The sequence below is a fragment of the Vicugna pacos genome, chromosome 20, assembly GCF_048564905.1.
Source record: "Vicugna pacos chromosome 20, VicPac4, whole genome shotgun sequence".
Classification (NCBI taxonomy): domain Eukaryota; kingdom Metazoa; phylum Chordata; class Mammalia; order Artiodactyla; family Camelidae; genus Vicugna; species Vicugna pacos.
The window spans coordinates 16,170,579-16,188,109 of NC_133006.1; the positions used below are offsets into that span (position 1 = coordinate 16,170,579).

Here is a 17,531-nt window from a genome sequence, read left to right on the forward strand (position 1 = left end):
AAGGAGAGTGTGTGAGTTTGTGTGTATGTGTGTGCTGGTGGAGGCTGGCTGAATCCCGCCCCCGTCTCGCCCCGACCCAGCTCAGCCTCTCGGGTTTCAGCCACTGTCCTGCAGCAGGAAATCACTATTTGGACTGCAGAGGTGCCTCTTCCTGCCGGGCCCCCACGGAGGGGAGAGGCCGGGGAGGGGGCCTTCCTGCCCACCTGGATCAGACCTCGAGTTGGTCAGGAGCAGCCCCCACCACAGTCCTCCCAGCCACCCTAATGTCTCTCGGACACTAGCCTTGGAGGACCTGGGTTGAGTGGGGACTGAACGGAAGCCCTCCTACCATCGTCTGTCCCTCTGTGGACAAAAAGCCACAGCAGTGAGAGAAATGGATGCTCCCTGTGGCCACGGGAGCTGCCTGGCACCCCTGCTCAGAGGCCAAAGTCACAAACGCATGTGCCCCGAGGCCCAACAATCCCACCTCCAGGAATATTCCATAGATACAGCTCGTTGGTACAAAAGGACTTGCTCATGCAGTCTTGCTTATAACAGGGAAATTAACGGAAGGGATTAAGCAGGAGCCAGGCAGCGGGAGCGTGGCTCAGCCTTCAGGGAGGCTCCAGGCTGCTCTTCGGCGTGCTGACTGGGAAGATGCCCAAGACATGAATGGTCAAGTGATAAACATGGTGCAAGGTGCATTCTGAAGTTTTTGCAAAAAAAAGAAAAAGAAAAAGAAAATGACACATGTAAATGCTTAAATATGCATGGATTTAGACTTTTGAAAACTTTGTACTGTGGGCATGCAATAACTAAGCAAAAAAAAAAAAACTGAGAAAAATAAATGAATGTTGAGGGGCCAAGGAAGTGGGGCTTCTCTCCTAGTTTTGATTTTGACTTTGTGATTCTGGGGAGGTCACTTCCTCTGTGTCCTGAGTTTCCTATGTGGTCCAAGAGGTCAGAAAAACTTGTGTTGGCAGTGAGGCCTGTGAATATGTGTATGAGTCGGAGGGGGCGACAGGGGAGTCCTTCTCACCACCTCTTGTCACCTCCTCCTGTCACCCTGCAACGCACTCCCAAGGCCGTGGGCTGCTCCATCCTGTGGCATTCCTTAAGAGAGTTCAGGTTTCCTCTGGCCCTTTTTCTGAGCTGCTCCTTCCTTCTAGAATCCCTCCAGGCCACTCCACCCTTTATTCCTAGAAGCAGAGCCCACCAACTTCCCAAGAGGTCTCCACTTTTCAGGGCCTTCTTCAAACATGTCCTCCCCTCAGGATAATCCAGGTCCAACCATGAGACATCCTCTCACTCACCCTGGACCCCTCCCAGCCTTCTCCAGGTCCAGGATGTGGTGGGGAGGGGCTCAGTCCAGACAGCCCTCCCCACCCTCAGCCTCCGTGCTCAGGTCTGCCCCTCCCCAGTGCACCAAGTGTGCTGGACACATGGCCTCTGAGGCTCCACCTCAGAGTCTTGGGAGTTTTCTTCTATCTCAGGCGCTCTGGCAATCAGGGGACAACTGAGGCTGGGCCACGTGACCCCAACTCAGGCCAAACTCTCCTCCCAGTACAGCCCAGGGTACCCCCTCCCCAAGCACTGCTCTGCCACCGATATAGGCGTCACCCTATGCCTTGGAGCCATCACGGCCTCGAGAAGCTGGAGTCAGCAGGAGATTAATTAATCAAAACCCGAACACATCTGTTGTTAATTAATTCTATGCCAAGGCTTAACTCTTCCCTTTCTGGGCTGCTCCATCCCTCTGGCAGGAAGAGGGAAGTAACAGTGGGAAGTGGGTACCCCTCTTCCTTCTTTCTGTTAGTAGGGAATATGAACAAGGGAGGGGACCCCAGAGGCCAGGGAAGCTTCATTCATTTGGGGGCTTTATAGGGGGTTGTGGGGAATGTTTGCTTTTGAGAGTCATAGTCCATGGCCATCACTCATGAGTCCTAAGGAAATCTGAGATGGACAAACATCTTTATTTACAGCAACAAATAGAACAGACCCTCCCTCCATTCCCTCCCTCTCCCTTTCCAGTCTTTTCTATACTGGTTCCTCTCCCACCCACCCAGGCCCAAGTCCAGCCTTGCCCTCTCAGGTCACTGTTTGGGTGAGGCCCCCACAAGATCCCAGGAGAGGAGATGAGGGAGGGGCTTGGCTGAGGTTGGGTGGGGTGTCTCTTTTCACATTTTGCTGTCCTCTAAGCTGGGGGGGCATGCAGGGGAGGCAGGCACAGGGGCAGTGAGAGGTAGAAAAGCGCACAGCCCCGGCGTCCCAGCCCCCACACATCCCTGCCCGATCCCCCCACTTTCACAGTGTTCAGCAGCCCTGGCAGTTAATTCAGGAGCGGTCCCCCCACCCCCAGGTCCTAGGTGCTGTTGTCCTGGGAAACCAGGGAGGAGGACAGGCAGCCCCCTTCACCGGGCTGGGTGGGTGGGAGAGGCCCAAGGGAGGGGCGGGCCAGCCGTGTGCGACAGCCAGGGATGCTGCTGGAGCCTGCGGGTCAGGAGGAGAAGCAGAGCCCGCAGCACTCCATGCAGATCTCCAGGCAGTCTGCTGATTCGCAGCAGGCGTCCAGGATGCCGCAGTCCAGGTCGCAGGGCAGGTCGCAGTCGGCGCACTCGCCAGAGCCGCAGCAGCAGCAGCAGAGGCATGAGTCCTCGGAGCTGCACGAACCGCACGTGGCGCAGTCCAGGACGATGTTGCACAGCGTCAGGAACTCGCAGAACAGGCAGGACAGGATGCAGTGGACGCAGCAGTCTGCGGGCGAGACAGCCAGGGGCCGGGGACCAGCCACAGCGGAGTCACCGAGCGCGGGAATTATGCTCATACAACACCTCCCACCCCGCTCCGTGAAAGGGGGAACCCACCTTCCAGGTGACAAGCCCGAGGCACAGAGTTAACGTGGAGCGAGGGTCTGAGCCCAGGTGGTCTGGATCCCAGTCCCGGTGTTAATGACCCTCAGGCATGTATTTAACGAACCCATAGAGCGATGACGTGTCCCAGGCACCATTGTTCTAAGTGTTGCATGTACATTCAATTCATTTAAACTTGCAATAACTCCTCAAGGTGGGGCTATATTAGCCTCTCTCTGTAGATGAAGAAACTGAGGCTCAAGAGAAGTCACTTCAAAATCTATCCAGAATCCTACTCCTGCTCATCTCTCCCTGTCGTCAGTGTAGGCTGTGGCCACACTGGCTGCTCCCGGCCTCGTAGGCACTGCTCCCCTTCCCCCTGATGCTCTAGTCACTCTGGCCCCTCCTTCCTTGCCCAGATATCTCCTCTTGGGGGCCTTCCCTGAACTCCCTCTTTAATATTGCAAGCTGCCCGCCCCACCCAGCAGCCCCATCCCCTCACCCTGGCCTGCTCTGCCTCTCTTCCTAGGACTTACCACCCTCCAGTGCTTACACAGCTCTCCATGTACTGAGGTGTAAGCACCACGAGGGTGGGCATCTGTGTCTGTTACAGTCCCTAGAATAATGCCTGGCACATCATCGGTCCTGAGTAGATACATGGGAAGCCAGCTAACCCGCGATCCTGCCGTGGACACCGAGCTGGTAAGTGGTGGAGCCGGCTCCGCAGCCCATGCTCTCAACAGCTCAGCATGCTGTCAGGATGCTGAGTTGGCACCCCTCCCCGGGGCCAGGCCACGGGCAGTGTCCAGGGCCCCTGACCAGGTGGGCCCCTGGCACAAGGCTGCTGGTCCTGTGAGAAGCTCACCCTGCCATGGAGGGTCTGACGCCCCCACCCACTTTCCTCTGTACAGGGAGTAGGGGCTTGTGCAGCTGGAACCCCTGCCATCTATCTGCAAACTGGATAAGGGAGTTCTTTCCAAATGCAAATCTGATGAGGTCACCACCTTGTTTAAAACCCTTCAAGGCTTCCTATTGTCCTCTAGATGAAGTCTAGATCCACTGTATAGTTTATAAGCCACTCCCACCGTTCCTGCCCCAGCTCCTGTCTGGTTGGAGTCTCACCTCCTGCCATTCCTCACCTTGACCTTCATAATCTAGCCACACTAGCCTGTTCTCATCTCTGTGCTAATGCCCCCTGACTAGATTCTCCCACTGGTCTTTTAAGACTTGCTCAGACACCTCTGGAGCCTTCTCAGACTCCCCGCCCCAGCTTTCTGGGCTGGTGTGGGTGTTACCCTGTGTCCACAGCATCGCCGTGTGTGGCACTGTCACTTACCATTCATCAAGGCACAGGGTGATTACCTGTTTGCCTCTCTCATTAGAGATTTACGAGGCCATGGACTGGGTACCCAGTACACAGCACAGTGCCTGGCTCACAGCAGATGCCCAGCACACTTTAAATGCATGAATACCCCCTACATAAATAAGACTTGGGCAGAATCTGCTCCATGGGGTGGGAAGGTTATGTACGTGTTATGTGCAAATGGGCACACTGAATCCTGTTTGCAGAGGACCAGGCCAGGGTCCCCCAGCATGGACTGAAATTACTTAAAAGTTCCGGGGTGAAGGTCAAGCACCTCTGGGTTATAGGCAGCCGTCACCCACACTGAACTGACACATGGTGGGACAGGGGAGCTGGCTGCCCAGGGGAGCTGGCTGTCCAGGGTGGCCCTGCAGAGGTCCTCCATGTGGTGAGAACAATGGCTGATGTATCTGGGTGCCCTGACCTCCCACTACACCTTGTGGCCTCCACCTCGCCCCCAATTAAGGAGCTGATGGAGCATCATTTTATTCTGCTCAGGGTTCTGCCTTTGCTAAACAGATGGCCCAGTCTTCAAGGAAAATTCCTGTTTCCAGAAATGGGGTGACTTAAGCTGAATCAGCCCAGATGGCTCCAAGGATGAGAAGGGGCTGGCCTTGAGAACTCAGTTATCCCTCACTTTACCCGACAAGTGTCATCAGCAAGGTTCTCCAATTTAAGAGTCTTGCATCAGACTCCCTGGAGGGCTTGTTAAAACCCAGACTCCTGGGCCTCATCCAGAGGTTCAGATCTGGCGGATCCGCGTGGGGCTGAGATGCCACACTTCTAACCTGGTAAAGATGCTGCTGGTCCGTGCATCAGACTTTGAGGAACCCAGCTTTGGAGGCTTCTCCCAGGGAGAGGCGGGAGGGGGTGCTCACCTTCCTGCGCCTGGAGAGGGATCTGGGAGGCAGCAGATTTGGTGCTGCCCTTGCTCTTCCTGCTGCCCTGGCTGCCGAGAGATGGGTGTGTCTGCAGCTTCCGGTGGGCCTTGGGGCCACCCAGGGCACCGTTTCCCGTCCTCCTGGTTCCGCCCAGCTCCGAGGGGTGTCCAGAGCCATTCGCCACTAGTGGGGTGCAGCTCAAGGGGTTCCCCTGAGGCTGGCCTAGAGGGATGATGAGAAAAGGCAATGGAAGAAGTGTGTGTGTGTGGTGGGGGGCGCACAGCCTCCCAGAGTTCTGCTCTAATCCTGTTATCTTAGTTCCCAGAGCCACCACAGGTCACCTGGCTGATCTGTATTCTCCAGATGGGGAAACCGAGGCCCAGAGAGCAGAACCGACTTGCCCAGAGGAAAACCACGAAAGAGCAGATGAGTCGAGCCTGGCTCCTGACCCCCCAGCCAGGCCTCATTCCAGAAAAGACAGAGCTGCAAGGCAAGGGGAGAGGCTCAGAGGCCTGCACCCCACCTTCTTACCCAGCGTGAACTCCACTCTCCTGCTCTTAGGGTCCTAGGATCTCGGCAAAAGTGGTGGTAGTCGGGGTGGAGGGACAGCAGGGAAGTAGTTAACTATCACCTTGGCCCCTGCTCAGCCCCCAGCTGTTTTTGCCCTTCGTACACTGGGTGATTTATTGGAAACATCTGTTTGGGGATGAATGCCCTGGCCCTGGAATCCAGGGGCTCCTCACAGCAGCTCCCCTGTCTCCTGTTCCTTCTGCCCCTAGTCCCTGCCTCCCATCTGGCCTCTGTGGGGTGGCGGCAGAATTTGCTGAGGGGCCCTTGGGGTCTGGGTGAGGAGGGAGAGAAGAAGGGAAGAGGGAGGGCAGCAGGGAGGCCCCAAAGCTGGGAATTCTGGGTCCCCATCCCGGGCTGAGGGACCAAAATTTGGCTCTATCAGTGGGGTTCGGGGAAGCTGGACACAGATATCCCCCCAAAACACCCAGTTCCTTCCCTCACCTCATTCAATCTGCCCACCTGGATGGCACGGTTCTGCTCTCAAGAGTTGAGGGCAGTGGTCTGTGTGTGTTGGGGGAGGAGACTGAGAGGGCATCGTGAGAGCTCGAGGACCCCTTGGTTGCTCAGGGCCCCTGACTCCTGGGTGGGACCCTCTGGCCCTGAGGACCTTCGGTAAACATGTAAACATGGGGCATGTCCACCTCTCAGGCACCGGGGTCTGGATCCCCAGCTCTCTCCAGGCCAGGCCTCTGGGTTTAGACTGTGGCAGGAGGGGATGTTTGGGGGGCCCTGGAGGCTGAAGAGAGTGGAAGGGGACTTCGGTGCTTCCTTTGACCAAGGGGCCTGGGCCTTCTAGTAATGGCGGTAGCACAGCACTGGGCACTCGCTGCACGCTGGCCACGGTTCTGAACACTTGACAAGGGAATTATTCTCAGCATCTCCTAGGGCAGTATCCTCCTTTTACAGATGAGGGAATTGAGTTCCAGAGAAGTACAGTAACTTGTCCAAGGTCACACAGCTAAGGACCAGAGGTGGGATTAGCCTGGAGGCTAAGAGCTGGGGCTCTGAGGGCAGAGAGGCAAGGAGGCTGGCAGAGATTGGGAGATCAGGGACTGAGGAATAAGCGGCTACTATCACAACCATCACTACACTTATAACTAGTAGCTGACATGTTTTGAGCTGTAACGAGGTGCCAGACACAGTGCTGAGAACTGTATGTGTAGAAATTTCCTTAAGCATAAAATAGAGCCACTATTACTAGTCCATTTCACAGATGAAAAAGCTGAGGCTCAGCGGTTATAAAACTTGGCAAAGTTTCCACAGCTAGGCAGTGGAGCGGGGAGAGGATGGAGAATGGGAGAAAGGAGCTGAGGACAAGCTGGGGAGGCAGGGAGAGGATGGGAGACAGGTCTCTGGGGAGGCTCCATGCTGGGAGCCTTTGGCCCGGAGCTGTGACCGGTGCCTGCATCTGCGTAAACAGGGGTAAGGACATGGGAAGTGGCCAGGCCTAAATCATCCTGCCCCCACCTCCTGGCCCCACGGGGGGTGACTGGGCTGAGTCCTTGGCCAGCTTTGGTGCCCCCTGCCCTGTTGCCTAAACACGGGCACAGTGACCAGAGGGCGGGAGTGTGTGGTGAGCTGAGGGCCCCAGGAGATTTGTCCAGACACAGAGCTCGCCTGTGGCCACGGCCATGGGGGTGGCCATGGGGGCTGAGTCACAGAGCAAACACTCAGGGCGCAGAGACACAGGAGTGTCTGTCCAACTCCATCCAGGCCCCCTCCTCTGTGGCCCCGGCGCTCACCTCTTTCTCTCAGTTCTGCTGGTGGGTGTGTCTGGAGGAGGCTGAGGGCAAAGTGCTTGCAGGATTTAGTAACCCTGACTTCCAGGGAGTCCAACTTAGCCCCAGATGCCCTGGCTGAAGGCGGCTCCCCACTTGGCCATGCCAGCTGAGCAGCAGGCATAGGAAAGGGCCCTGGGCCAGGAGACCTGTGCTCCCCAGTTTATGTCCAGGGCAAGCGGGTCTTTTGCCTCAGTTTCCTCACCTGTAACACGGGCTTGGCAAGAGCTATCCCGCTGCCTGAGTGCCTCTGGTTTGGAGAGCACGTGAGGCCATTCAGGGAAAGAAAATTGGGAAGTGCCAATGTGTCCATAGATTCTGTGCATCTTACTAGTGATTAGAAAATAATTCTGGCAGCTTCATCCCCTGCTTCTGAGGGTGATGGTGGCAAACTTCCCCCCTCCAGGACCTCCTTGGAGACATTAAGCCAAACCTGGGAAGAGCTGAGTTTCCCTCCTTTCCACCCAGAGCAGCTGAGGGTGTCTCTCCTGCCAGTTTTCCCGTGACACCCTCATGGCTGGGGCTGCCTCGGGCTCCAGCTCCCTGTCCTGGGCCGACTCCCTTCTAGAGGTGAGGGGCACCTCCTCTGTAAACCTCACACTCTCTTGTCCTGAACCATATTGCCTGAAGCCTGTCCACACTATTTTGAACTAATTTTATATGAATCATTTTGTGTGGCGGTCTTCTTCCTAGACAGCAAGGACAGTGACAGTGTCATACACCTTTCCACTGCCCTCACGTCAAGGTCCCACGGGCATCCACGACATTTTTGCCAGCCCATCTGGATTGCATTCTCTAGTGCAACCCCTACATGTTGCCACCCCAATTCCCTGGTCCCCTAGGACTCACGTGTCACAGCTTCTGTGGGGACATCGAGGTCAGTGCTGTCCAGGCCCAGGGGGGCCCCAGAGCCATTGCCTTGGGGCATGTTGGGTGCCGCCTCCTCCAGGGAGCCCTCCTCTAGCGCTGCCTCCACAGGGTGAGCAGATCCTGTCACTACCTCCAGCCCAGGCAGGAGGGATGGGGTCTGGGCTAGGGAGAAAGCAGACAACCAAGGGACATTTTCCTGGTGCCCTCCTGTTTGCCTGGCCCCGGTCCCTTCCCATAGCCCAGAATGCCGTGAGCCCTCATTCTTGGTCACTGTACCAGTTACCCAGCCCTTACCATATCTGGCAATAGTGCCAGACTCCAAAATAGAAAGTTCTCAAACCACAGCCCATGAGTGAGCAAGGGTGTGTGTGCATGCATGTGTGTGCGCACACTGGCAGGGAGAGGGGCCAGAGATGTGCAGTGTAAAGGAAAGTGGGGGGAGGAGGCAGAAACACAGCTGAGAGAACAGACAGACGGTCAGCGATGGAGAGACAGGGACAGGCGTCAAGAGTGACATGGAGAGAGAAAGAATCAAAGGGATAGTGAAAGGTAGAAGCAAAAAGAGTGCATCAGAATGCAGGAGACTGGGCGGAAGGAGAGAGCCCCAGAAACCCAGTGACAGACAGCCCGGGACAGGCGGGAGGCTCAGCAATTGAGTGAAAATCAGCGATGGAGAGAAAGATAAAGACGGGTCAGAGGCAGAGGTGATGGAGAGGAAGTGGGATACAGAACAGAGCGAGAGGGAGACAGACAGTGAGAAATTGGATCAGAGAGTCAGAGAAGCCTGGGACGAGGCAGAGGGGCTATGGGCAGGAAGAGAGACAGGGAGATGGCCTAAGAGGGCTGGGAAGAGGCAGACGGCAGCCACACGTAATTACAGTGAGTAGCTTGGCCCCTCCGTGCAGGGTGGGCGGAAGGCAGAAATGGAGCCACCTTCAAACCCACAGTTCCTGAGGTGGTAAGACCAGGGCCGCCTGGGCCCAGGGGAAGAAAGTTCTGGGGGCTGGGGCTGGGAGGTGGGCAGGGAGGCAGAAAGGAAATCGGGTGCGGGAAGGCCTGAGGGTAGACAGGGCGGGTGATGCCTGGGGTCACGGGGCCAGGACCCAGGCTAAGCCATGACAGCCCCCAGGATGTGCAGTTGGAAGGATCGGGGCCTCAGGAGGGTGCCCCTCCCCCATGCCATGTTGGGAGCAGTGGAGACAGAAATGAGAGACTCAGAGAGACACAGAGGCCAAAGGGCTGGGGAGAGGAGAGTGACACAAGGAGACGGAGAAAAAGATGAAGAGAAAGGGTGATAAACCCAAGAAGTAAGAAATTAGCACCCACCCGTACACACCACACACAGAGTTGGAGACACACCCACAGGGACAGAGATGGAGAGACAAAGGCTAGTCTTGGGAATAGAAGAGGAACCAATCACAGTGCACAGAGGGCCTTACATAGGGTGCCCTTCTCTGGCTGGCTCCAAATGAGAGGGGATGGGGGAGAAAGGGGAGGGAGGTCATTAGAGGGATCCGTTCAGGTTGGGCATGCAGGTCTGGGAGGTGGGAGCATCCTGAGGGGAGGGAGCGATCCAGGGGCTCAGAGACCCGAGTGGTCCTTGTTTCAAAGACCCTGGCCTCGCATGGCCCGGGGGCCCCACGTGGGTCACAGGGAGAACAGCAGGCATGCTCACACCTGCCCAAGGAAACCACAGGCCCTGCCTGCAGCTGGGAGCTGGGGCTGGGAGGCAGGAGGGGCTGAGGCTCCTGCCACCCCTGGTGCCCACAAGCTCCATCCATTCCTTGGGCAGCCCTTCTTACTCCCTGGGTTATGAAAGGTCAAGTGGCTTTTTGAAGATCACAGGGCTGGGACGAGGGGGAGCAGACCCCCAAGGGGGAGCCACGCTGCCTGCTCCATGGCGCCTCTGTCAGCATGAAGAGGGGGGCTTACAGCTTGAGTCTGAATTCCCAGGGAAGGAGGGGGCTGCCCAGCTCCGGCCTCTGGCCCCAGAGTCCTCCTACCAGGGCCCCCGAAGCCGAAGCCAGAGTGCTGACCCTTCCAGGAGGTGTAAAGACAAAGGCCTGGGTGAGGAGCTGGAAGACCCAAGGCCTGGTTTTTACCAGATACCAGCTTGGGTGAGTTACCAGAACTGGGTCACCTAGCATGGAAAGGGGGTTCACAATGCTTGTCCCTCAGGGTTTCAAAGAGTAAATGAAACACTCAGCAGTGCTGGCCTGCAGGGGCCATTCCCGCACCCCTCCACCCACCCATCCCCCTCCCTGCCCTCCCTCCTCTCCCTTCCTTCCTTCCTTTCCTCCTTCCTTCCTGTGCTGTTTGGTGTAACTGGCCATGAGGCACCTCCCAATACGTCAAGCACTGGGTGGACCAAAATGAGAAAGACCAGGTCACTGCCTCAGGAGTCGGGGGTGGGGGGCAGTGACGTGCACCGAGCAGCAAGAGTTACAGCAGAGGCATCTAAGAACTGCGGAAGCACAGAAGATGGGCACTTATCCCAGGGTGTGTGTGTGTGTGTGCCTAGGAGGCTTCTTGGAGAAGACAATGCCCACACTGGGTCTTGAATAATCAGTTAGCAAAGAAGGAGGACAGGATATTTCGAGAACAGCTGCAGAAGCCAAGACCCCAGCGAGATCAGCAGCGGCGTGAACGGCGGGAAACCTAGAATGATAGCCGGGGCGTGGCGGGCCTTGGAGTCACTTCCCTGGCTTCCTCCTGAGGTCACCAGGGCACACAGAGGTGACACCGTCAGTTCTGTAGTGGAAAGAGCCAGGATTTTGGATCTCTTGGCCCTCAGGGTTGGAGACAAAGGAAGGTGAGAAAGAGGGGTGAGGCAGACTGGTCCCCACCTCTGCCCTCCTTCCCTCCACGTCGCCACTTTCCGGGCAGTCTCTCCTAATAGTCACCTACATGGCTGGTGACCTTGAATCTGGTGGGAACAGGAAATTACAGACAGCACAGACTAAGTTCTGAGGAGGCCCCTCCTGCAGGAAACGTGCCATTCTGGGGTGAGCATCAGACCTTGGAAGGAAACCAGGGAGAAAAGAAAGTCCAGTCCAGTCATCTTGACCTGGAAACACAGAGGAACAGACCTCCTGGAGCCAAGAGGGCAGCAGAGGGGACCCAGCAGACGCTTGGAGAAGCAATATGGAGGGCTCAGAGACACGGAAGTAGACTGGGAAGGAACAAGAAGTGGCAGGAAGACATGCTGCCCAGGTGCCCCGAAGCCAAGATGCTGGACCAAGAAACAGCTCTCTCTGGGAGCACATGGAGCAGAAAAGCCAGACAAGAGGAAGAGCCCATGTGCTCAACATCAAGAGACCCAAAGAACCCAGTTTTCCTTCTTGTGACCAGAAGAACCCCTATCCAGCCACAGAGGGGAGGGCATCTCTGCGGAGAAACTCCCGGATGGCGGGGAGGCCAGCCAAGGCCAAGGGCAATTGTGTGGACAAGCATTTCAAGTTGTGCACGAAAGCATCTGTCCCGGGGGACGGGGGTGGGGCTGGAGTCCCTGGTTGGGGTCTTGCCCTCCCCGGAGGTGCCATCTGCTCACCTAGCAGCACACCTGCTCCATCTGACCCGAGAGCCACCTTTTTTTTAATGTGCATCATGCTGGTGGCATCTCTGAGCAGAAGGCCCAGTCCTGCACCTCTCTCAAGGGTCCCCATCTCCAAGGGGGAAACACAGAAAGGCAAGAGCCCCTCTGACTCGACACATTTTCACCCCTACCACAGGAGAAGGTTCTGGTCAATGAATGCCCTGAGTTCTAGAAAGACAGCTCCAGAAGAGGGTGGAAGAGTCATGTTTAAATCCATAAGCCTGAGAGGGAAGCTAAGAGATTCAAACTTCAGCCGGATCCTGTGTGTTCCCTCTGCCTGCTGCTCCTGGACCGAGAAGGAGTTGGGGGAACCTCTTCTAGGTGAGACAGATTCACTCCAAGCCTGGAATGTGCCCTTAGGGCCCTGGGCCCTGAGCTCCATCCCTGGTCCCTCTAGCCCAGCTCTCTCCATTGTTTTTGTGGACAGTGGACCCAGACTTCCTCCTTGGAGCTCAGGCCATCTCTGCAGAGAGACAGCCAGGATCTGATCTGCTCAGAGAGTAGTGACTGGAATCCTGCATTCCAATCTCTCCTTAGCCTGGTATTCAAGGCTTCATTCTCTATTTTCATCCTAATCAATGGACAAGGATCCTGTGTTCCTGGCCAGTCAACCTCTCCGTGGCCCCAGGATACCAATGGGCCTTCTGCCTGATCCAACTGAGTTTATATTGTTTCTATTGACCAGAAAGTCCTACCCTTCCCCTCTCCCCAAATCTAACTCCTCCTTCATGACCCAGCTGGACCCTCACCTCCAGGAAGCCTTCCCTGATCCTCAAGCCAACAGTGCCTCCTCTAAGTGGCCCACTTATAAAGAACTTAGTGCCCAGGGTTTCCTGTTGTAAATACTAACTAGGGAGTGAAGTCCAGGTCCTCAACTAGACTGCAGGCCTCCCCAGCTCACTCCCTGGGGTGGGGTCAGGATCCACCTCTGCACACCCAGTGGACACTCAGCAAATGTCTGCTGGTGAGGACTGGGTTCTGCAGTTTGAATCGCCCCAGATCAGGGGAAGGAGAGAGATTGAGAAGTCGAGGATTAGGGGTGGCACCTGGCACCAAGAAGGCAAAATTGTAGACTAGCTTGATACTCACTTGTGACACATGGGTCACAGTCTCAGGCCACCAGGCTGAGGACTGGAGAGAGCCTGAGCTGACCAGTTAGGCTGGGTCCGGTCGATTTTATTTTAAGTCTGAAGGCTCCAATTCCCCAAGAAATTCAATTTAGAAAATTTAGAACCAAGAGCAGGAATTTGACGATCCAGCGCTGAACAGAAATCTGCTGTGCATTAGGAAGCCAGGCTACCGGGGCTCTTGGGAGTGGGTGGGGAGGAGGCCACTGGGGGAGCCAAGGGTGTGGGGGCTTGGCCACCTGCCCCAACCAGAGCTGTCCTAAGTCCCCTTGCACCCTGTCTGCATCTTGGGCGGCTGAGGGAGGGGCTGACTTGCTCCCTGGCTGTCCCGCCAGCAGGGCCCCTGGGGGGCAGCGCCATGGCCTTGCTGTTCTGTCAGTGCTCAGCAGGGCGCGTGGGGGATTCTGGTCTCGGCTTCAGGCGTCTGTGGGGTTTTGGCTGGGTCTCCTGCGGTTTGGGCTTCCTGGGCAGCAGGCTCATTCTCCCAAGGCAGCAGAGCCAGGCCTTCTCATGTTATGAAAGCCACATTGTCTGGCCCAGCCCAGGCTGGGAAGGGGGCTCAATGGGGCACTGGGGGGGCCTCAAGTTACAGCCTAGGGCTTAACCCTCCCAATGGCCCACCCTGGCCCTTGTCCCTGCCCCAGCACATTCAGCCCCTCCTTTCCTTGCTGGGGCTCAGAATGGGTCACACAAGGGAGAGGATCTTGGAAGGAAGTAGTGGAGGAGAGAGCAGAGAAAATGGATAAGCCGAGAAAGAAAGCACGGGAGAGTGGGAGGGTGGGAGAGAAGCAGGAGGCCAGGAGCGGGAGAGAAAAAGTTCCCAGACACAGCAGAACCTTCCCTGGCCCCTGCCCTAGCTCTTTCTCAGGCTGCAGGAGCCCAGTTCTTGGAGGAGTTTATTCCCCAGAAGTCCCTGCTCCAGGGCCCCCACAGAGAGGGGGAATCTGAGGGCTGGCGGGATGTACAGCAGACACATTAGCCTCATGTATGTGCTGGTCCCTGGCCAGACACCTCCCACTCGTCCTCACTCTGCTTTAGGAGACACCCGCCCCCACAGCCCTGGGTGTCCAGAGTGCCAGCGTCCACACCGGGTAGACTTGGGGGCTTGAGACCGGCCTCTCTGAACAGGCAGACCAGCCTCTATGGGTGGATGTGGATACTGAGGCCAGAAAGGGGAAGGAACTTGTCCAAGGCCATGCAGGGAGTTAGTGTCAGAGGTCCAGGACCAGACCTCCATTATTCAGAGACTCAAAGAGGGGAGAAGCGGGTAATGGGGGTGGGCGAGAGGAAGGCAGGAGATTAGATTCACCTAGAGCTGGGATTAAAGGCATGAAATCTGGGCCTATACTCCCGCACACCACCCCCCTGCCCCTGAACAAATCCCACATGTACCTGACTTCTCTCAGACCCTATGTTCCACTGTGGGCCTCAGCCTACATTTGGACCTGAGAGCCACAGTCCCAGGACTCTCCAATCCCTCCAGACGCCATCAGGGAGTCACCAACCCTCTTGGGGTTGGGAGGCTCCTGCAGGAATCCCAGGGAGATTACAGACCCTGTGAGTTGGAGGGAGGGGCATTTCATTCGGGTCGTGGGCACTTGGTTGGAGTGAGTGCGTGAGAAAGAGTAAGAGAGAGAATGTGTGTGTGTGTGTCTGTGTGCCTGTGTGCTTGCAGGGTAGGAGTGGCGGGGACTGGCCAGGTTTGGGTAGGGAAGAAGGCGAGCGAGACGAGATGGCAAGGAGGGGAGGGGCTGGGTCCTGCAGCCGCTTGCTGCGGACAAAAGTTTTCGGGAAGCGCTAGGCTCTGGTTGGGTTGGGGGAAGGGAAGGAGAGAAAGATTCAGACACCCCCACCCCCACCTGAGGCCCCCATAAATATTTACACACTGGGCAGAAACGGTTGGGACACAAATCCCAGACGGACAGACAGACACTGCGGTGTGTGTGTGTCTGGTGTTAGGAGTTGGGGGAGCTTGAGCCAACTTGGCGCGGCCGCGGCCTCCGTTCGGGCCCTGCCCCCATTGCCCCAGCCCTCCACTCTCCTTGGATTCGGTTCTCATATCCAGACTCCTTGCCCTCACCTCCACCCAAGCTCCCCCGAACCGTCTCCCCACGTCTCAGGGAGGAGGGGGGAGAATTACCACCCCCCCAACCCCAGCCGCCTACCCCGCTCCAGTCCAGCCTCGCTCTCCATCCCTGGTCCTACCTGGGTCCGGGGCTGCGCTGGGGGCTCCATGGGGCGCATCGCAGTGAGGGGGTCGCTGGCCACTCACCTGGGACATCGGCCCGGGACCTGCGGGAAACAGGGCTCAGCGGGCTGGGCGGACGGTCCCCGCGAGCGTGCGGGGGGAAAGGGGGCCGGGCAGGGGGCGATCCGGCAGCAGCCACGCGCCTCCCCGCCGCGCGCCTCCCCCTTTCCAGCTTGGTCCGGGCCTGACTTACTCTTGCGAGCTGAGCGCTTCTCTCTCGCCCCGCGGGGATCACCACGCGGGGCCTGCCATGCGTGCCGGCCACGGGCGCCCCAGCCCAGGAGCCACTCGGCTCCTCCGCGCTCGCCCCGCGCCCCTCCCCTCTCACTCGCTCCTTTCTCCCATTTCAGCGCCAGCACGCGCCGCTCGGCCCCTTCCTTCTGCCTTCTCTCCCTGCAGCCCCCTCGCTCCTCCCCTGCTCGCCTCTCCCCTCCCCTTTTCCCCGGCCCACCCTCTCCCCGCCCCCTCCTCGCCTTTCCAAGCGCCCCCTTACCACGTCCCTTCCCCCTCGCCGGGCTAGGCGCAGCCTGGGCCGGACACGTCTGTCTGCGGGGCGCCGCTGCCGAAGCCCCGACAGGAAGCCGGCTCCGAGCTTTTCCTCAGCGTTCTCAGAGCTGGGCCCCAGTATCCCCAAATCCCCGCCCCCCTCCCAGGCTCAGAGCCCCGGGGGGGCTGCAGAGGGGGCCGCGCGTTTCCCTTCGCCGGTCCCACACGCTACAAAAGTTTTCGTAAAAGCAAGAGAACGCGAGAGGGAAAGCACGGTGACCACAACCACCTCGAGCCAATTGCCTGGGTACTTGTGCCCCCAAATCTCGTTGTCCCAAAGATGGGAGTGATCACGTTTCTCAGGCACCGTCTGCCCACCCCCTCGGTCTTCGCCTGGGGTCCTACGCTCTGGCACGGACCTGGCGCCAGAAGTTGTCTCTTCGGGAAATCCGGTTAGTGACTATCTAGCCTCCCGCGTCCTAGAGCAGCCCTGAGCATCCCTAATGCCCCAAGCCCTACTAGATGTGCGTGGGAATTTGGGTCAGAAACCTAACTTTGCAGGCAAAGAGAGGTTCTCTAGTTCAGCCCTTCTTTTGGCTCCAGACTGGAATTCTAGGCCTTCCAGCTTGCGGGTGCGCCGGAAAGGGGAGAGAGGGAGCCCCTCCAGGCGGGGGCAGCTGGGCGACACATTTGGAATTGTGAGCTGGATCCCTTCTCAGGGCCGGGGGTAGGAAGGAGCCACGCATTGGGAACGGGGGGAATTCAACGACCCTCAGCGTCGCCCAGGGACCAGGTCCTGGAGGACAGGGGAGGGCTTGGAGCCTTTGGCCCGCTGTGTCGGGGTGGGCGGGCCCGTGCGATGATCCTCAGGTGGGACTGCCCGCTGGGGTGACAGCCTGTCGGCTACGCTTGACCAAGGACGCCTCGGAGCCGAGTCTGGGCTCCCCACCACGAAGGCCCGTGAGCAATTAGAGAGGCGGAGGCGCCAGGCCAGTTCTCCCGGTTCCGCCTTCCAGCCCGGGCTTGAAGCCGGGACTGGGATGCCGGGGCCGAGCTAGGGACTCGAGGCCTCTCCTTAATGTCCCCCAGGCCCCGCAGTCACTACTCACAGCACTCGTAGGTCCTCGCGGCGCCGTCGTGGCCAGGACCGCCGTGGCCCCAAGGCTCTCGTCACCCAAGGCCGAGTCCCCTCGAGGAGCCCACGTGGCTGCTGGCGGAAGAGGGGGCCCTGGGCTGGGAGGTGGGAGTCCCGCTCCCGGGGCCGGGCTGCCTGCTGCGGGGCCTGGCCTGGCGTCCCGGGAGCCAGCCCGAATCAGGCTGCTTTCTGGAAGCTCCGGGGAGCGGGGCGGTCTCCCCCTTCCCAGTAAGGGCTGAGTCACTGGGACGCACCCGCCGGGCTTGGCGAGGGCAACATTCTCACCGGCTTACCTGGGCCTGCAGGCTTGGCCTCATCTGCGTCCAAGGGTGGAAGTGGGAGGACGTAAAGGGGGATGGACATTATCTCCAGGGCAGCCCCACGGTCTCTTTCTGTCTTCTCCTTCAAGTGGGGCCTCCTCCCCAACCACAGATCCTAGCACCGCACCACTACCCACCCTGCTTCTCAGTCTCTATCCAGGGCCTCTAAACTCTGGATCAGCTCAGTCTTCTAGCCTTACAGTTCCAAGTCGCTTGCTTGGGATTAAAAATTCTCTGAATCTGGCCCAGTACTAACTAATATGTCTGTTGGAAATGTAAAATATGCTTTAAATTTAATCCCAGATGCTGGTTATACAGGTGTGCTCAGTT

General features: G+C 58.0%; 1 protein-coding gene across 6 annotated transcripts; it reads right to left on the reverse strand.

Annotated features, from left to right (window-relative positions):
• Nucleotides 1-1,987: 1,987 nt before the first annotated feature.
• On the reverse strand, nt 1,988-17,196 carry MDFI (MyoD family inhibitor). Of its 6 annotated transcripts, none has more exons than XM_072945028.1 (5): nt 16,856-17,188; nt 15,218-15,304; nt 8,270-8,452; nt 5,070-5,294; nt 1,992-2,733 (listed from the first exon to the last, which is right to left on the reverse strand). In XM_072945028.1, the coding sequence occupies exons 2-5, from the start codon at nt 15,291-15,293 to the stop codon at nt 2,477-2,479; spliced, it is 741 nt and encodes a 246-aa protein (XP_072801129.1). In that variant the 5' UTR covers nt 15,294-15,304; nt 16,856-17,188; the 3' UTR covers nt 1,992-2,476. The 6 variants fall into 6 exon arrangements, with proteins under 6 accessions (XP_072801132.1, XP_072801133.1, XP_072801131.1 ...); XM_072945029.1 differs by lacking the exon at nt 16,856-17,188 and adding an exon at nt 15,754-16,246; XM_072945027.1 differs by lacking the exon at nt 16,856-17,188 and adding an exon at nt 15,454-15,669.
• Between the last annotated feature and the right edge of the window lie 335 nt (nt 17,197-17,531).

Excerpts from the sequence above, each read along its gene's own strand:
- MDFI (XM_072945028.1), bottom strand. The coding sequence starts at position 15,293 with ATGTCCCAGGTGAGTGGCCAGCGACCCCCTCACTGCGATGCGCCCCAT. Across the intron at positions 5,295-8,269 it reads CCCCACAGAAGCTGTGACAC|GCCAGCCTCAGGGGAACCCC; the intron begins GTGAGTCCTAGG and ends TCATCCCTCTAG. Across the intron at positions 2,734-5,069 it reads CCCTCTCCAGGCGCAGGAAG|ACTGCTGCGTCCACTGCATC; the intron begins GTGAGCACCCCC and ends TCTCGCCCGCAG.